We start from the raw sequence: 18,398 nt of genomic DNA on the forward strand, positions 1-18,398 counted from the left end.
AAGATTTTGATTCTGATCAACTCTGTTTCCTCCCCTTTTTTCCTACAGTTGGAGCGAATGTTGGAGAGCAGTGCTGTGCGGGCTCAGAAGCAGCTGGTGTTGCTGCACAGGGAGGACGGCCCCCCACCCAGCGGGACGGCAGAGTGGCTCAACATGCGGAGCTGGATCTGCAGACACCATCACCTGTCCTGCCCCCGCAGAGTCTTCTCCAGGAGGAGTTTACCCAAGCTGGTACTCATGGGCGCCTGCTTATGTGATACAATAGGGGTGCTGAAATCTAAGAGCCATGGGTATCTACATGACAGACATTAGGACAATTGTCCCGTTGACAGCGCATGCCTAGTTGTATCATGGATGTTGCAATGAGCTTACATGTGGGAGATAAGGGTTCAAATAACGTTATGGTTATTTATTTAGGATCTTTTTTAAAACTAACTTTGTCAAAATGCCACCATAGGCGAAGGCAGAGCAATAATGTTTTACCCCCATGTTTGTGTGTGCTTATGTTTGTTTGTCAGTATTGTTAGCAAAATATCTTCTGGTTCACTGAAAGGGTTTTAATAAAACTTTCAGAAAGTAATAATTGGATGTACATCTACAACTGATTAACTTTTGGAGTTGATATAAGATAGCCACCACAGCAAAGTAATCTTGGCTAACACAAAAATGGCTTTAACTTAGTCTGTTGTACAGATATTAAACTAAAATTTGTGGTAATAGCTGACCATCATTCCAAGCACATACTTTGAGCACTACACATTGCACGACATCTTTGCTTAAAACTTTGACATTTACTATTAAAGTCAACCCTGTTTGTCTTTTTCACAAAAGATTTCACAAACCATTGCATGGATTTTAGGGAGGCTTTCAGACAGTAATCATTGGATGTACATCTACAGCTGATTAACTTTTGGAGACAATCTATTTCGAGATGGCCACCACAGCAAAAGTGATTGTAACAAACACAAAAATGGCTATGTCTTAGCCAGTTTTACAAGTACTGAGCTAAAATTTGTTATGGTAATAACTGAGAGTCAATCATAACACATACTTCCAAGCAGTAACAGATCATTCGAGATCACGCAGTATTGCATGAGATAGGTTTTACCAAATCAGCTTTAACTCCATCATTTCATAATATAAGATCATCTTTGTCTCGAACTCTGACATGAAGGCTGCAGGTGATATGAATTCTTTTAAAGAGTGTTATGTCTTTAATTTATTAAAATACTTTTTTAAACAAACTGTGGTGAAATCTCACAAGTTTTTAAAATATGAAACCAGATGTAGACATTTTACAAATGTTTTACTTTTAGGCCATTTATTACTTCAGTTTTAGCTTAGACCAGTGCTGTCCAGTCCTGGTGTAGAACAGTAATTATTTTAAATATTAATTTTTGAATTTGTAACAGACATAAACATTAAAATCAATAAACACTACATGCTTTTGTCTTATTGTTGGGAGTGATAACATGTTTTTAATTCAAAAATGAAGGAACAAAAACAACAGTTTGTACGCTCACTTTAGAAAATGGTGGAGTAGCTGCCCCACTTGCTCCATTGCATAGGCACCTGTACTGGTACCAAACACCCAGTCTGTTATAGGACGCACTGATCCTGTTAGCAAACTCTCTTTTTAAAATTTCTGTTCTCTGTGTGTGTACGTTTTCATTTGCAGAGAGAGTTGTATCAGCGTGTGTTTGAAAAATGTCCAGATCGTTACTCTGACTTCTCCCGCCTGGCCCGTATCCTGACAGGAAACAGCATCGCCCTGGTGCTGGGTGGGGGAGGTGCCAGGTACTGTCCCTTTAAACACTAACATGAGGAGCAAATTAGCAAGTAATTACATTTCCTGTTTGATTTGTGGCTGTTTTCAGAAAATATATTCATCTATTTTTTTATTAAATTTAATATTTAGCTGAATTTGCAGGGCTGTGAATTTTTCTCATTTTATTTTTACACCTTGCAAAATAAACATCAACTCTATTTACTTAACTTATCACGTCAAATTTGGACTTACTTCATATGTAAAGCAATAATCAACAAAAAATCTAAAATTGCTTAAAGGAATGCACATCACTTGCTTCCTTTCATGCCAGAATTGATAAAGTTAGATCATTTCTGGTTAAATTAAAAAATAAATGAAAATTTTCACGGTCTCACAGAATATTGCAAGCTCAGTTAGTGCTTGGAGCATGTGTTGTGAATGACTCTCAGCTACCACCACATCAAAATGTATCACTATGGCTGTAAATGTGACTAAGACAAAGCCCGTTCTGTGTTGACCAAAAGCTTATCGGTTGTAAATGTACAGCCAATGATTACTTTTTGAAAATTTAATTGAAATCTGTTCAATAGTGCATGACATATTTTGCTAATAGACAATCTGTTGCACTCAAAGTATGAAAGCATGACACAAGAATGGCTAATACTCAGTTTTACAGATATTAGGCAAGACTTTGTGGTGGTAGTAGTTGATACTGATCCTCAACACATATCCCCAGTGCTAACCTCATCAAACACAACATACTTAGATCGATCTTTTAAAGACAAATCCAACACAATTAGATTTTTTTAAATCGGTCTACTGGTTACCAATTTATTGTCAAAAAATGATAATCAGAATTGGTCAAAATTAATACAGTTCTTAAACAGGCAGCATAAGAAAGTCCTGTTTTTAACTTCCTGGAACTTCTGTTCACACGAAAGCTGAGGAATCGCTCTGATTGGCTGTAAATAGTTGTGGCCTTGCTACTCGGAGAAAATATTATTGAAATGTACAAATCAGGAGATGGATACTAAGGATTTCCAAGGTCCTAAACATCTTCAGGGGTTGTGTTGAATCCATTGAGAAATGGAAGGACTATGAGACGTGTAAATCTGCTATATTAAATTTCGTCTAGGGCTGGCTCTCAAGAAGTACTTGACCATGGAATCTTCCTCATGCAGTTTTGCAAACTTTAGTCGAGATTTAATCTGAGTTTTCTTTAACAGTGGCTTTATCTTTGCCACTCTCCTGTAAACCTCAGACTGGTGAAGAAACTGGGGAAGAGGTTTTGTATGTACAGTCTCTCCCATCTCACCTGCTGAAGCTTGGAACTCCTTCAGAGCGTCACAGGTGTCTTGGTCATCTCTCTCACTATTCTCCTTCTTTCACTCTGTGCTCTTTTAGTAGATTTACACGTGTCCCATTGATTTAGGCCAGCAATAAAAGCACAAAACATTTAAGGAGGTAAATGCATTTCATAGACACTATACATCTAGCACAATTTGTTTTCTTAAAAGTTTGTCTTTAACTGTTGGAATGAATGCTGTTTTTCTGTTAGCAAAATATTTCATAAATCAGTTGATGGATTTTAATGAAACTTTTAGGAAATAATTATTGGATATACCTCTATAACTGTCATAGTTTTGGTATTTTCAGTTTGTTGTTTTGATTATTGTCTTGTTTCAGTTTAGTTTTTCCTGTTCATGTTTGCTGTCACTATTCACTCCTTCCCAGTCACTCTTTTGCCCCTGATTATCTGCCACGCCTATCTCCACCTGTAAGTCATTGTAATCACTCACCTGTGCCCACTTCCCATAATTATCCCCTGTGCATATAACCTGGTCATTTTCTCTCACACACCACTGGATCATTCCGTTTTGTCATGTCTCTTTGTTCAGTGCCTTGCCTTGCCTTGCCTTCGTTTTGGATTTTGTTATTGTTAGTTTCTGCTGCCACGTCAGCCTTTTGTTTTGGTTATATTTTACTTTAATAAATTAGTTTTATTTTAAAAACATGAGTCTGTGCTCTGGGTTTGCCTCTGTCTCCACGCCTTATGACAGAATGATCCAGTCACACTTGAACCCTGCAGACGTCATCTGCGGTGTTGCTCTCTATAGTGGGTGATATGCATTCCTTCACGTAATGCTAGGCCTTTAACTAAGAAGATGTTTTTATTCTTCAGATATGTACTTCAGTGTGTGTTTTTGCTCGTTGTTTAAAAGTGCTGACACTGGCACTTTTTTCAGCAGTAGAACATCTGTTAATTGATTGTGTGGATAACAGATAATGACTGCTTCTTTTCTTATTGATCTGTTTCTTTTCCTCACTGCTCTGGCTTATCCTGGAGCTCTGGCAAGGTAGGAGTTGTACTCCTCTCAGAATGACCCGAAACACTTGAGGGTCACACGATCCTTTTACATGTGCCCTGTGTAAAAGTTGGTTATGTGTGATTCGTGCTGTCCACGTAAGGGACTGTGGTTCTGTTTGCCACACCAGAAACCTTTCGTGGCATTACATTTCTTATTGAAAGCGTTGCAACAAGCATATCAAAAATTGTTGTATTGTGCCAGCAGAGCTGCTTGTTGCCCAGTCACAGCTACCAATCACACTCGTTAAGAGTCACCCATACATGGAAAAAGAGTACACCCTATTTTCAGGTTTTATGTATGTAGAACTTTATTTAAAACAATGTGATATTCTCCAGGTCTTAAACTTGTGTGAATACAACTTCAGATGAACAACATGATACACTGTATCAATACTGATAAAAAAAAGTATTCAAAATGCTGATGGATTGGGTTAAAACGGAGTCCACTGTCACGTATTACGTGGTTCAGTATCACCTGGGTGCTGCTGATTTAATGTATTGATTATCAACAATAAAAAAGTAGAAATTTTGTCAGTTTGTTGCTCTGGAGCATACAGGTGTGTGTTAACACAATGCTAAAGTGGAACAACGTCAGCAATGACCTTAAAGAAACAACTGTTGCTGCCCATCAACCTGAGAAAGGTTAAAGGTCATTTTTAAACTACTTTAAGACAATCATTCTTATGAAGAGAAAAAATATTCATAGTTGGAAAACATTTAAGACATCTGTTAATCTTCCTAGAAGTGGACATCCCAGCAAATTCAATCAGATCGTATAAAACTCAGAGTTACGAGCTCCCTCTCAAACTCTACACACCTTTGGTAGGAGGTTAAAGGTCATGACAGGACAATTAGAAAAAGACTGAAGTACTGTTTGTTTGTAATGGTTGCAGGAGAAAGTCTCTTTTCTAAAAACAACATGGCAGCATGACTTAAGTTTGTAAAGCTTCATCTGAATGAAGCAGAAGACGTCTGGAACAATGACCTTTGAACAGATGAGATCAAAGTAGAGATGTTTACCCATAATGCACAGCTCCATTTTTAATAAAAAAAAACAAACAAAGCATATCATCACAAACACCTCAGCTGTCAGCACGGTGGTGGAGGGCTGATGATTTGGGCTCCTTGCACTCATTGAGTCGACCATGAACTCCTCTGTGGACCAAATATGAGGCCATCTGTCTGACAGCTGAAGCTTGAACCAAACTGGATCATGATGCAACAGAACAATGATCCTAAACACAGAAGTAAATTACAACAGAAAGAATCAAGTTGTTGTAATGGTCCAGTTAAAATGGTAAAATGGTAAATGGCTTGCACTTGTATACTGCTTTATCTAGTCCAAGGACTCCAAAGCGCTTTAAAGCCCAAAGACCTCGACCTGATTAAAATGCTATAGAGCTGTGCAGAAACTATTGTCTATTGTCTAATCTCAATGAACTGAAATGGACCAAAATTCCTCCACAACCATGTGGGACCGATAAAGCCTTACATAAAACCACTACTGGGATTTGTTATTTTTTATATACTTGGTTTATTTTGGTTTTGTTTTAGTTTATCATGAGTAAAATTTTGTTTGTTGTTGTTTGTCTAAAGTTGTATTTCCATCATTTTATGGCCTGAGAAGGACTAATTGATTTTTTTTTTACGCCTTGATTTGGAAAGCTATAAGACTGACAGGGGGTGTACTTTCTTTTACCATGACTAGACCTATTATTTTTTGAGTGTTTGTTGCTACATTTGATCACCTAAGGAATGACAAGTGATTGGTAACGATATGTAAACTTATGTAAAAATAAAATTAAGTCATAAAATGTATTGTTTTGATACATGATGACAAAATATGGTAAAAATGACAGAAAATGAAAAAATATATAAATTTTTTTACCCATAATTTAATGAGGTCAAAATGAAGATTGAACTTTGAGTGTAATAAAAGCAGGTGTTAGAAGCCAGTGAATGTGTTTTCAGAGGCTGCTCTCAGGTCGGCATCGTGCGGGCGCTGAACGAGGCTGGGATTCCTATCGACATGGTGTGTGGCACCTCCATCGGCTCCTTCATGGGTGCTCTGTACGCTGAGGACAAGAGCAGCAGTCGGATGAGAGTCCGAGCTCGGGAGTGGGCCATGGTGAGTTCACTTATAACTCTATAAACTTTCATTCTTTAATTCTTTGTTGTCATGTTTTGCTAAACTTTTTTGTTATTATTAAAAATTTGTTTCCTTTTAATTCTGTCTCCTTTTGTTATTCACGTGTTTTTCCTTCCTCTCTTCTTCAGGGTATGACTTCTCACTTCAAGAGGATCTTGGACCTGACCTACCCTGTTACCTCCATGTTTTCTGGAGCCTCCTTTAACTACAGTATTAGCTCTATCTTTAGGGACAAACAGATTGAGGTAAGCTTCTTAGAGATATATTTTGAGGAAGGTTTATGAACAGTTATTTTTTACCTGTTGTAGATATATTTTTGAACAATCTCAAATTGGAGAAAAATAGTTTATTTCTCACAGGACCTTCAAGCTAAAGCCTAGTTTTCCAAGACTAAAGTAAATTGTTGCCATCTTAAAACAACTCCAGTCTCCAAAATTCAAAACGTTGTAGTTTAAAGCTTTACCTTGCCATTTGTTTCACATTACTCAGGTATTTACATTAAATTTTATGATTATTTTCAAGCGCAAATAGCAGCAATAATCCGTAGCACTTAGGAACTTCTTGCAGAAATTTGGTAACATTTGTTCTCAGGGTGGGTACTGATTTTTGAATATTCAAAGTGTAGTTAAACTGGGTGAGTTTGAAGAATTATTGCAGCTGTCGTGGCCGTAGTATTTTTTGTTGTTTGTTTTGATTTTTGTTACTCAAATATCTGGTAGGACCATACAGCAGGCCAAGTTGTTTCCTAACAGTGCTTTTTCAGTCGGGTTGTTTTTTCCACCACAACCCCCACCACCCACTCTAACTGAAAACTCAGCATCTGTTTCTGCAGTTATAGTTTTATTTTGAAAAGATTATAAAATGGTAACTATGGTTGTGGGTGAGCTTAGCTTCCCTGTCAGAATACATTGATCTATCAGACCATTGAAAATATAAGAACATGAAGATCTCTGGCTAGCAGGATTAGCAGCAGCACATGTCTCTGTACCCAAAACTTCTATTTCATCAGGTTTTTCAGCTGCAGGATTTGGAAGGAGTCAACTTTAAATCAAAGACAAGTCCAAACAGGAACCATCATAAATCATAGGGTGGCAGCTGAGATTAGTGCTCATTAAGACTCTGCTTTGAAATAATTGTGCTATATTAACCAGGGGGACTGAGGGTGTCAGATATTCTAAGAAAAATCGAAATTTGTATTTGATTTTTCTTAGAATATTTGACAAAAAAAATTACTGTAATATGAATATGACAACAGCTTAAGGGTTTTCATATTGATTTTTGCATAACCCACAAAAAATAAATAAATCAGAAGATTATAATTGTTTTAAGACATACAAGTGGATCCACCTGTTCTAAAAATAATCAATGTGGTAATGAAGGACCTGCTTCAAAGGGGATTTCTGCCATCTTAAAACAGATTTGCAAAATTCCAAAGATGTTTCTGCAAATGTTATCCTTTAAATCTTTACAAAGTTCTTCGTTTTTCGTTTTCACTAGCCTTTTTTTTTTTTTTGTCAAATTGTTATGAAATTTCTGCAGGAAGTGCCCCAGGCTGCACTACAGGTGCTACAGTTAGCCGCTCCTGATGTTTGTTGTAAATACCAACAAAATCCTATGTAAATAATTGTGTAGCGCAAAACTTAAAGCAGTGTAAAAGTTTGTAAATTAGAAAATTAGCATTCTGTTAAACTGCTTTGAAATTTTGGCCTGGAGTGTTAAGATGGCAGTGATCCGCTTTGGTCTCATCTGTGTTCAGACTAGCCGTTAGCTCATCAGATCAGGTTTGTCAGGTCAGAATTAAACTCCATTTCTCCAAACTGCTGTTGTTCAGTATACTATCTGCAACAGGTAAGATTTTAATTGTTCATACCCTCTCCACAGAACCCCACTCAAAAATGTCTGAACCACTGAAAGATGAATACATTCAAACAGCCACTGACGGCCATCTTGCTACTGCTACGTCTATTACTGCATGTAGAAACCATGCATTGTTACTGTCTTGTGCGTACTGCATGCTGTGTCATCAGTCCAAAAATGCATCAAGATAGCCTTAAATAAACATAATATTATGTGTATTGTGAAAACAGTGAAAAAGAGTAATCCTAAACACCTCTCACCAAGCCCAAGTAGCGTCTGCAAAACACCAACAGGTACTACCACTACAGGGATAAAATTACCTACCAAGTGCTATAATCATTCTAAGCAGACCAGTACATAACTGCACTTTAAGTAATTAAATACGTTACATGTCTGAACAACAGGTTTGTGAGTCTGACTTTATTCATGCTAATGTTTTGTCCTCTCTCTTCTGCCAGGACTTGTGGTTACCGTATTTCAACATCACAACAGATATCACCGCTTCCTCCATGAGAGTTCACACTGATGGTGTGTGACACTCGAACATCGGTTTTTCTCCTCTTTTTGCTTTGAAAATGTCTGACTCATTGATTTAAGATTTAAATATATATATACAGTGCATCTGGTATTGTGTGTATTATTCTGAGGAAAAAGAATGAATTGAATACAGTTTGGAACAAGGCTGTAACATAACACACATAAATGTGGAAAAAGTGAAGTGTTGTGAGTACTTTCCACATGCACTGTATATATTTTGGACCAATTAAATACTCTAAAATTAGATTTTCAAGAGGAAAACAAGCTTAGCATTCTTAGCATTCTTGAAGGAGTGTGTATTGTCTACCGCTATTTGTACCAGTTTTAGACTAAGATCATTTTATGTTTAGAAATGACTGAGTTGTACCTGTTTTGGTTAAAGCTCGACAACATTTTGTGCCGTCTCATGTGACAGTGTGAAACGCCCCACTCAGAGTAGGAGTTGTTAATGACTCAAATACTACCACATCATGTTTTAGCTCCGTATCTGTAAAACAGCTATAATAACAATTATTGTACTGGCTAATGTTGATTAGCTGTGGCGAATTGACTTCTAATGTTAATCAGTTGTAGATGTAAATCCAATGATTACTTTCTTGTAGGTCCTGTTTTTGCGCCATAATTAAATCCGTTTTGTCATTTCCTGCAAAATAAAACAGGAGGCTAAAAATCTTTCTAGAGTAGTGATTCCATATTTATAGTCAGGGATATTTGTCTTGTTTTTTCCTTTTTCTCTGCCTTTAGTTATGTCTTTGGTTTCTTCTCTTTAGGATCATTGTGGCGTTATGTTCGTGCCAGTATGTCGCTGTCTGGTTACCTGCCGCCTCTCTGCGATCCCAAAGATGGACACTTACTCATGGACGGAGGGTACATTAACAACCTTCCTGGTGAGAAACATGATGATCAGAGGGCTTTAAATCTTCTATTATGTGTTAGTGAAACTTATACAAAAAGGTTTTGCTAAAAAAAATAAAAGCTAACATTTTTAAAATTGCTCCACACACATATTTTAAGCCCTACTGTTTTCTGAAATACCTTAAACTGTCCAGTAAAACCCTGCTTGTTTATCAGCCACTAAACAGGAAATACAAACTAGTTGAATAGGTAATCAGTTTTCACTGTGCATGATCAATTTCATCATTGCGTTAAAAAACTAAAATAAAAGTCTCCTTTACTTGCCACCTTTAATGTCAGAGGTGTAGACTAAAATCTTATGACGAGAAATGACTGATGACTGTTTCAGTCAAATTTTGAAAATAACATTTTCCAAGATGCATTTTGCAGTTTTGCAAGATGTTAGTTCTCAGAGCATATGTTGAGGATAATTTTAGATCAATATCCGTAGAATTGGCTGAGTTTTGCTTGCTAAGGTTGCTTAGCTGTGGCATCCATCTTTATTTGGGTTGATTGTTTGTCTTGTTCTGGTGTTCAGCCGATGTGGCTCGCTCCATGGGAGCCAAGGTTGTCATCGCCATTGATGTTGGAAGCAGGAATGAAACCAGTCTGACCAACTATGGGGACTATCTGAGCGGATGGTGGCTGCTGTGGAAACGGTTCAACCCACTGGCTGAGAAGGTCAAGGTACACAGATCTTTACCTGAAATGTAGACTCTGTAACTTCTGGAGTTTGTGTGTTTTAGTGTAAAGTTGGAAACATGTCACCGAATAAACTAGTAGAAAGAGACAGCTCAGTGATTTTTTCCCTTTCAGGTCCTGAACATGGCAGAGATCCAAACGCGGCTCGCTTACGTCTGCTGTGTGCGGCAGCTGGAGCTGGTCAAAGACAGCAATTACTGCGAGTACATCCGGCCGCCCATCGACCGCTACGGCACACTGGACTTTGGAAAGTTCGATGAGATTGCTGTGAGTGTCTCTCCTCTCCCTACAGCTTGTTTTTCTCCGTCTTAAACTTGCTATTGTTGAATCTCCTCCTGACCCTGGTGGGCTGCCTCTGCAGGAGGTCGGATACCAACACGGGAAGACTCTGTTTGACGTGTGGCACCGCAGCGGCGTGGTGGACTGCATGCTGAGGGACAGACACCAGGAAGAGTTCCATAAGACAAAAACCGGTCATGTGAGTGGCACAGCTGCAGTTTTATCTATACATCGGGACACAAAAGTATTCACCCCCTTGGTATGCTCTCTATTTTGATGCCTTCTAAACGGAATTTCAATTTGATTGTAAGTAATGGACCTGAACAAATTACTTCTGATTAATGAAGTTGAATGGGGGAAAAACCTTGTTTGAAATAATTTTAAAGAATAAAAAACTGAAAGATGGTCCATGTATCAATATTTGCCCCTCCAGAGTCTATAGGTCCGTCTCCATGATCTTGGTCCATCTAACCACAGGACTTTTTGTCCATTTTTCATGAGCAAAACTGCTGCAGCTCCTTCAGGTCGGAGGCATGCTGCTTGTATCCAACAAGTTGATTGAGCTCTGGGCTTTTACTGGATCATTCCTGGACATTTAACTGGCTCTTCTTAAAGCACTGGGGTGTTGCTTCAGCAGTGAATTTAGGGTCACTGTCATCGCTTCGTATAATGTTTGGCCACATTGTGAAGCTGATTCCAGACTAATAAATGTCCAGTTTTTAAACCGGCACTCTCATGAGCAAAACTAGCTTGTTGCCAAGCCAGGTGAAAAATCGCCAAATTTCAACAAACTGTATTATTTTGAAGCTTTTGAGATGGAGAATTTGAAAATAATACGTTTATATTCAAAAAATCTCTCATTGTGACTCATTTTGCCAGCATGGGTCACAAATAAGAAAGAATTCTAAGGGGAAGAATATTACAAGCTATCTTTTTTCTTTGTATGAAGTTTATTATGTTGTCTTTGTCAGAAGTCTTAGTTAAACCTGCACGGCTGGAAGTGCGAGCAGAAGTTCTTGTTGCCAGTCAAAAGTCCATGTTTTAGTTATTTAGCTCATGTTTCCAGTCAGGCTTTGTATTTGAAGATGTTGTATAAATGCATGCAGGAGGCGACACTTTGAATGTTGTTAGCAACCTGCAGAACCAGAGCGACGGGCCTTTAACTTACCTGTTTTTAACCAGTTGAACCATAAATTCAGTGATAATTAAAGACTCACAGGAATAATTGTTTTTCAGGTGGTCACGTGTCCAAACGCCTCCTTCACTGACCTGGCAGAGATCGTGTCGAGAATCGAACCTGTTAAGAATGCTGTGATAGACGGTCAGTCAGTGATTATTCTAACGCAGTCCTCTTATAAGATAAAGATTAAACCTACTGACTTTTAAAATGTTTTGTCATTTGTTCTCTTGTTTGATCTGCCTACAGAGGAACAGTCGGATGAGTACCAGACCGACTATGATGAAGAGGCCGTAGAGAGTGCTCTGTCTGACTTTGAGGCCTTCACTCCTGGCAGTGAGCACACAGAGGGAGAGGAGACTGCAGACACTGCTGAAACTGTGTGTATCACGTCATTATCAAATGATTACAACCATGCTTATGCATGCTTTCATTGTGCAGTTTTACCAAATGAAAAAAAAAATATCTAAAAACAAAGGTGATTGAGATTATTGTTATAATTTTTTAAACAGGATGAAGAGATTCCAGTCCACATTCGGCATCGGCCCAAAACTGCCCCACAGAATGCTCATCTGTGATGTGTGTCAGCCATGGTAGCCAAAGTGGTGTGTCAGATCTGCAGCTGGTCCACTGGAAACACGTTTCAGGGCTCTGTTTGCTCAGATCCAGTATGAAGTCAGGTCTGCAGACCTGAGCAGGATGAAGTCAGGTCTGCAGACCTGAGCAGGATGAAGTCAGGTCTGCAGACCTGAGCAGGATGAAGTCAGGTCTGCAGACCTGAGCAGGATGAAGTCAGGTCTGCAGACCTGAGCAGGATGAAGTCAGGTCTGCAGACCTCAGCAGGATGCTGCTGATGGATCCAACAGCTACAGCTGCTGTCAGACAGTCAGTGGTTCCTGCTGTGGTATGCTAGTGGTACAGGTACATCTCAATAAATTTCAACATCATGGAAAAGTTCATTTATTAAAAATAAATAAACTCATAATTCATTCTATACAGAGTGATATATTTGAAGTGTTTATTTCTGTTAATTTTGATGTTTATGGCGTACAGCTAATAAAAACTTAAAATACAGTTTCTTAGAAAATTAAAAGATAACATAAGATAAAAAAAATATTTTTATTCCTGAAATGTTGGTCTTCTTGAAAGTATGTCCATGTACTGTATTTGTAGTATTTGCACTTAATTCTTGGTCAGGGCTATTGACAGGCAGTATGTTATTACAATAAGGGACTAAATTGGAAGCTGGAAAAAAATAAATGGACTTTCGATCTTTTTTGGGTGGGGGTGTGTTGCTTTTTGTTGATTCATGTATTTCTTACCTTGCTGCTGTATGTTCAAATATGCAGTTTAGTTTCTAAAATAAACACTTGAAATATATCACTCTGTGTGGAATGAACCCATATGAGTTTCACATTCAAAATTGAATTACTGAAATATATTAACTTTTAAATAATATTCAAATTTTTTTAGATGTACCTCTATATATAAATACTCTGTATTTTCTCTGACGGGAGCTTTTTACTTTTGAGCTTATGTTGCATCCACAACGTTTTTCTTCATATACCCTGTAAAACCACCTCCTGCCTCCTGGCTCTCTGGGTTGTCATGGTTGTTATTGACACATGATGAACTGCAGACACCATGTCAGCAAGCTGAAGGCAAACGACAATAGTTGCAGTGCTGTCTGAAAACACTAATAACGCTGCACTAAAACTCCATGGATTCTCTGGGAGAAGTCAGGCACCAGAAAGGAGTTTAATAAAAAGAAATAAAGCCAATGTTTTTGCTTGTTTCACACATTAAAGAGACAGTTCTGAGTCTTACCTGCAGAAAAGAGCTGCCACCATCTGTAGCTGCAGGGAGGGTTCCCAAATGATAAACAAACCAAACTAAAGCTGAGACCAGGGCCACCAAAAGAGAAGATTTTCAATTTCTCAAACATTACAAATTAAAGGCATTCATTTCAGAGATGCAAACTAAGATCATCTTATGCAGTTATATGTCTTGCAGTTTTGATCAAACCTTGAAGTTAATGTTAAGTGCATTCTCATGTGATGTGTCAGCACTCAGAGTATGTGTGTGAATGAGCTCAATATCTGTGAAATCTACTGAGGTGTAGCCATGTTTGTGTTGCCTAAGGCTGGTTAGCTGTGGTGGCCATCTTGAACTGGGTTGACTCCAAAAGTTAATCAGTTGTGGGTTTTACACCCAGTTATTACTTTCCAAGAGTTTCATTAAAGTCTGTTCTGTGATTGATGAAATATTTTGTTAACAGAACAGACACATACTCAGAGGCTAAAGCTTATCCCTTTACCTTTGGCTGCAGGCGATAAACAGGAAGTTTAAACACGCTGTTACAACAGTTACATGCCTTGTGCGTTTGCGTAGGTCCAGTCCAAGTGGATAACGTATGTGCCATGAGGTGAAAGGAGGAGTACAGTTATGGTGATGTGTATTCATTTACATGGTTACATTGTGTTTGCCTTTGCTGACAGCTGAATACCAGGACTCCTATGCAGTGTGGAAAACTCTTAAAAAGTCTGTAATTTGCTGTAAGTTTGTTTGTTTTTTTCCAGATCTTAAAAGTTTGGGTAAAAAGACAATATAGTATGAGCAAACATTTGTGTTTCCAGACCTTTTTTCATTTCTAACTATAAAAAAAAATCTGATTTTCTTAAAATAGATAGTTTAAACAGCATTTTTCAAATCTATTGTTAATAAAATACATAGAGCAGTGTGCAAAGGTTTTCAATCTGCCTTGATTTTGCTTTACTCTGCTTTTATAATCTGACTCTTTGAAAGGAAAACAGAAAGAAAAGAAAGTTTGGAAAAGTAAGGAATTTTGAAATGAAAATAATGTAGGAACCCTGGAATAATTGTCTAGTGATGATTTTCATGGATATAAAACTGTTCCAAAATCAGTCATACTAATGTAGTGTATCATAAATGTCTTTTTTTACCTGAAGTTTGAACATGTGTCATTACTTAGTCTTTTCTGTAAAGAAAGTATTTCCTCTGTGTCTGTGTAATAGATGAATGTTAAGACCCCATTTCCTGTTTATAGTTTCTTCTAAATGTTTTACATTTCATACTGTGTGTTATTTTAACCATTCATACATCAAAATGTGACTGCTGGAGCTAAGCACCAGCTCCCTGTGACCCAGAAAGGAGAAGCGGCTAAAGAAGATGGATGGAGAGCTATATCAAAATGTTCAGCTCAATCAGGAATAGTGTGCTATGACTTTTGGTTTTTGTACCTTTTATACTTCAAAAAATATTCAACTTTATTTAAAATAAAGTTCCTTTTAGAAGTACATCAGAACTGTTCAATTCCTTCAGAAACATTGTTCTCTTTAAAATCTGCTTCAGCACAGTTGCGCTATTTTTGTCTTTTTATTCTACTTTTAGCCATTTTGATAACTTTAGCTTTTAACTACTGTTCTGCTTGTTTTAACTTTATTAATTCAGGTCAAAATTCTTTTTGAACAAATCTCAGCAGTCATTCAGCCCTGAGCATTCACACTTTCTCTCGTTCAACCATGCAATGAGTGATGACTGATTGTAATGTGATGTTATGAGCATCCACTGTACTACTGTACCATATGTTTTCCACAGTTTAGCAAAACACCCTGAAGTAAAGCGTGAAACATACCGAAAATCTGAGGTGAATATGGACAATCAAACAACAAGTTATTGTTCACAAGGGTGTAAACAAACGTTTGTTTGGAACTCAGCCTTTTAAGTAATCCCATTACTCTAATTAATAGAAAGCGATCTCAAACAGTGGAGAACTCTCCCTCTCTCACTCATTGGATGGGTGTCTGATATTAAAATGTTGGTTCCCCCTAAAATAAACTATATCTTCTCTATGATCTCAGTCAAACCATCCCAGACTTGGTTTAAAAGCTTAGATTCTATCATGTCAAGATTTTTATGGATATCAAACCCCCACGGATCAGTTTAAAAACACTACAAAAGGCTAAAAATTTAGGAGGATTTGAACTTCCAAATGTTTAAAAATACTACCTGGCACATAGATTACAATATATTTTAAATAGATTTGGAAAACTCCTTCAGATAGTCTATTGGTAGAAGTTGAACAAACACTATGTAAGGGAATCTGTATCTCAGATATTCCATTTATCAGCCCTTTAATTAAGCAGCATGGCTGTTTTAAAAGCATCAATATCAGTACAACTTTGGCAGCCTGGTGGGAATACGTCAAAATGAATAAGCCTTCAATTCACCCATGCAGACGTCCACCCCATTCAAAACAACCCAGACATCCTGCAAAATAAAAGGGTTCCTAAACTTTTCAATATGGAGTATCAAAGAAATAAGTCATTTAGGGAATATATTTGATGGAAGCGATTTCATGCATTTTTATGTTCTAGAACAGGGGTGGGCAATCCTGGTCCTCGAGGGCTTCTATCCTGCATGGTTTACTCATTTCCCTGCTCCAACGCACCTGATTTGAAACAATAAATAGGTTTCTGCCTGTTAATCACCCAGGAATGGTTTTAAAGATGCAACATTTGTGTATGTAATGTTTGGCTAAAAGGGGAAAATTATTTCAACCTGGAAAGACTCACACAGAGAAAAGCTGCGATTAAATAGTTTTATTGGACATGAAAGACATAAGATTGCTCGGACCCCGGCAGAAGACGTGAGTGCTGCATAGCAGTAAGCTTGGACGAGAAGCTTAGGATGAGGATTAGAGGTGTCTTCCCCCCAAAACAGGGTGCCGAGGCCGAGGCCGAGTTCTGGTGAAAGGGAAAGTGATGGGCAGTGACTAGCAAGGAAAAATAAATGAGCAATGAAAGCTTTTAGACTGAAAATTTGAGGCTTGAATGAGCCAGTAGATGGAGGCTGGCAGATAAAGGGAGTGTATGAGATGCTGGTAGATGAAGGCCAGCTACTAAAGGTAAGTTAACAGACGCTGGTAGATGAAAGCCAGCTATTAAGGGGAAGTTATTGGATGCTGGTAGATGAAGCAAGACAAGAAGAGGAGGAAAATGATGCAGATGAGTGATTTAAAAAAAAAAATACTGAATAAAAAAATGAGGTAGACCACCACCACCAGTTAATCGGTTACCTAGGCGCTGAGAGAACGTTGAGCGACTAGCACGGAGGAGAGATTTGGATGAATGTATGAAGAGAATGCTGTGGAAAACCAGCAGCAAAGCTGCTGAAGAGATGATGAGGAGATGCCCTGAATGACAGCAGATGTAGCTGCCTGAGGAGTGACCTGAGAAATTGTGAGGGGGAAGGTTGCAAAATGCTAAATTTCTTAAAATTTCAGAAACCGGGCAGAGGACATGGGAGAGCCTTCAGGAGATGGTACAGAAACTTTAGGAGTGAGCCTTTATTAATGCTTGTACCACAGCAGAGTTATCTTAAAAGCGACAACGCGCTTCCATTTCCAATGATTCTCCCACAGGCAATAGCGATGGGAACGATCTCATAAAAACTGAAGACTCAGACTGGAGAAAAGAAGGGGGCCATTTAGCTAGCTGCCCTGAAAAAAAACCCAAAACCTGAGGATGGAGCGGCATCCATATAAAATTGTAGAATCAGTGGAGAAAATGACATTGTCATAGAAAAAGGAGATGCCGTTCCCATCTCTGAGCAGATTAGCTCAAAATGCTAGGTTGGAACAGCGACTGTCATCCTGAGAAACCTGATCTAACAAAGGAGGAACAGAATTTTCTAGATCACGCAGCCTGGAAATGAAAGAACGGCCTAGGGGAATGATGCGCATGACAAATTTGAGATAAAAGTTGATGCTTTGATAGAACTGAGGATGAGATGCAAGACTGAGAAATCTCCAAATGTGGGACAGTTTGTCTGCAGGTAGCAATGCAACCATTTCTTTGGAATCCAGAGTATTACCCAGAAAATGCAACTCTTAGCTGGACCTACGGTTAGTGATGGCCAAATAAGGCCTCAAGAAGCAGTGAGGCTTCCAGCCCATTGCTTTGCTTGAAGGTTCATACTCGGTGCTTCATTCATTGCTCACTTGGGACATCTGCTGTTGAACTGAAACTGTGACAGCCTTGTCACCCAAATAAATCATACTTCCAAAAATATTAGAACATAGCAGTCAGTGTATGCAATATTGTCACAACAAAGTTTTTGTCGAACCCACGTCTAGTAACAGAAGGGTTTATTGAACCATTTTTAACTGTGTCCTGTCTTTGTACTTCTGAATGATTTGTACCCAAAGTAATCCTGCTAATATGTTTATTGGCTGTCAGTTGTGGTCGTGTTTTCTTTTATGTCATGGCCTGATTTGACAAATAGTATATCTAGTACTTTAGTGTCTTGGGAGTGGAGTAATTGTTACGGCAGACACTGGATGCTTTGTGCTTGTGACTCCTAAAAACTAAATTCATTTGAAATTATCTTTTTTCTGGGACTTTTGGTTCTACAGTCAGATAATATGCAAACCTTATTGTGAGCTGTCATCTCAAAGTACTCCCAGATGGGAGAGTTTTTTTTAAATATATAATTATAGCGGGCACTGTACCTGTCTGTCATGGTGAAGAGAGAGCTGAGTCAAAAAGCGAAGCTCTCGATTTACCGGTCGATCTATGTTCCTACCCTCATCTATGGTCATGAGCTTTGGGTAGTGACCGAAAGAACGAGATCGCAAATACAAGCG

The 18,398-nt window shown here is 38.2% G+C and overlaps 1 protein-coding gene across 6 annotated transcripts in view; it reads left to right on the forward strand.

Moving 5' to 3' along the window:
• The window catches only part of pnpla7b (patatin-like phospholipase domain containing 7b), a 73,195-nt gene extending 58,797 nt beyond the window's left edge, over positions 1–14,398 (forward strand). For 4 of the 6 annotated variants that reach the window (XM_017439873.3, XM_025002450.2, XM_037976698.1 and 1 more), the window contains 12 exons: positions 49–231; positions 1,679–1,797; positions 6,108–6,264; positions 6,414–6,530; positions 8,601–8,670; positions 9,450–9,566; positions 10,112–10,260; positions 10,390–10,542; positions 10,637–10,753; positions 11,791–11,875; positions 11,981–12,111; positions 12,244–14,398. In XM_017439873.3, the coding sequence (XP_017295362.1) occupies positions 49–231; positions 1,679–1,797; positions 6,108–6,264; positions 6,414–6,530; positions 8,601–8,670; positions 9,450–9,566; positions 10,112–10,260; positions 10,390–10,542; positions 10,637–10,753; positions 11,791–11,875; positions 11,981–12,111; positions 12,244–12,309 (1,464 nt within the window). In that variant the 3' untranslated portion in view covers positions 12,310–14,398. The remainder of the gene's footprint in view (positions 1–48; positions 232–1,678; positions 1,798–6,107; positions 6,265–6,413; positions 6,531–8,600; positions 8,671–9,449; positions 9,567–10,111; positions 10,261–10,389; positions 10,543–10,636; positions 10,754–11,790; positions 11,876–11,980; positions 12,112–12,243) is intronic. The other 2 variants (XR_005233454.1, XR_005233453.1) reach the window with 2 other exon arrangements.
• The last annotated feature ends 4,000 nt before the right edge of the window (positions 14,399–18,398 follow it).

The sequence above is a fragment of the Kryptolebias marmoratus genome, linkage group LG1 (assembly GCF_001649575.2).
Source record: "Kryptolebias marmoratus isolate JLee-2015 linkage group LG1, ASM164957v2, whole genome shotgun sequence".
In the NCBI taxonomy this organism is placed as follows: domain Eukaryota; kingdom Metazoa; phylum Chordata; class Actinopteri; order Cyprinodontiformes; family Rivulidae; genus Kryptolebias; species Kryptolebias marmoratus.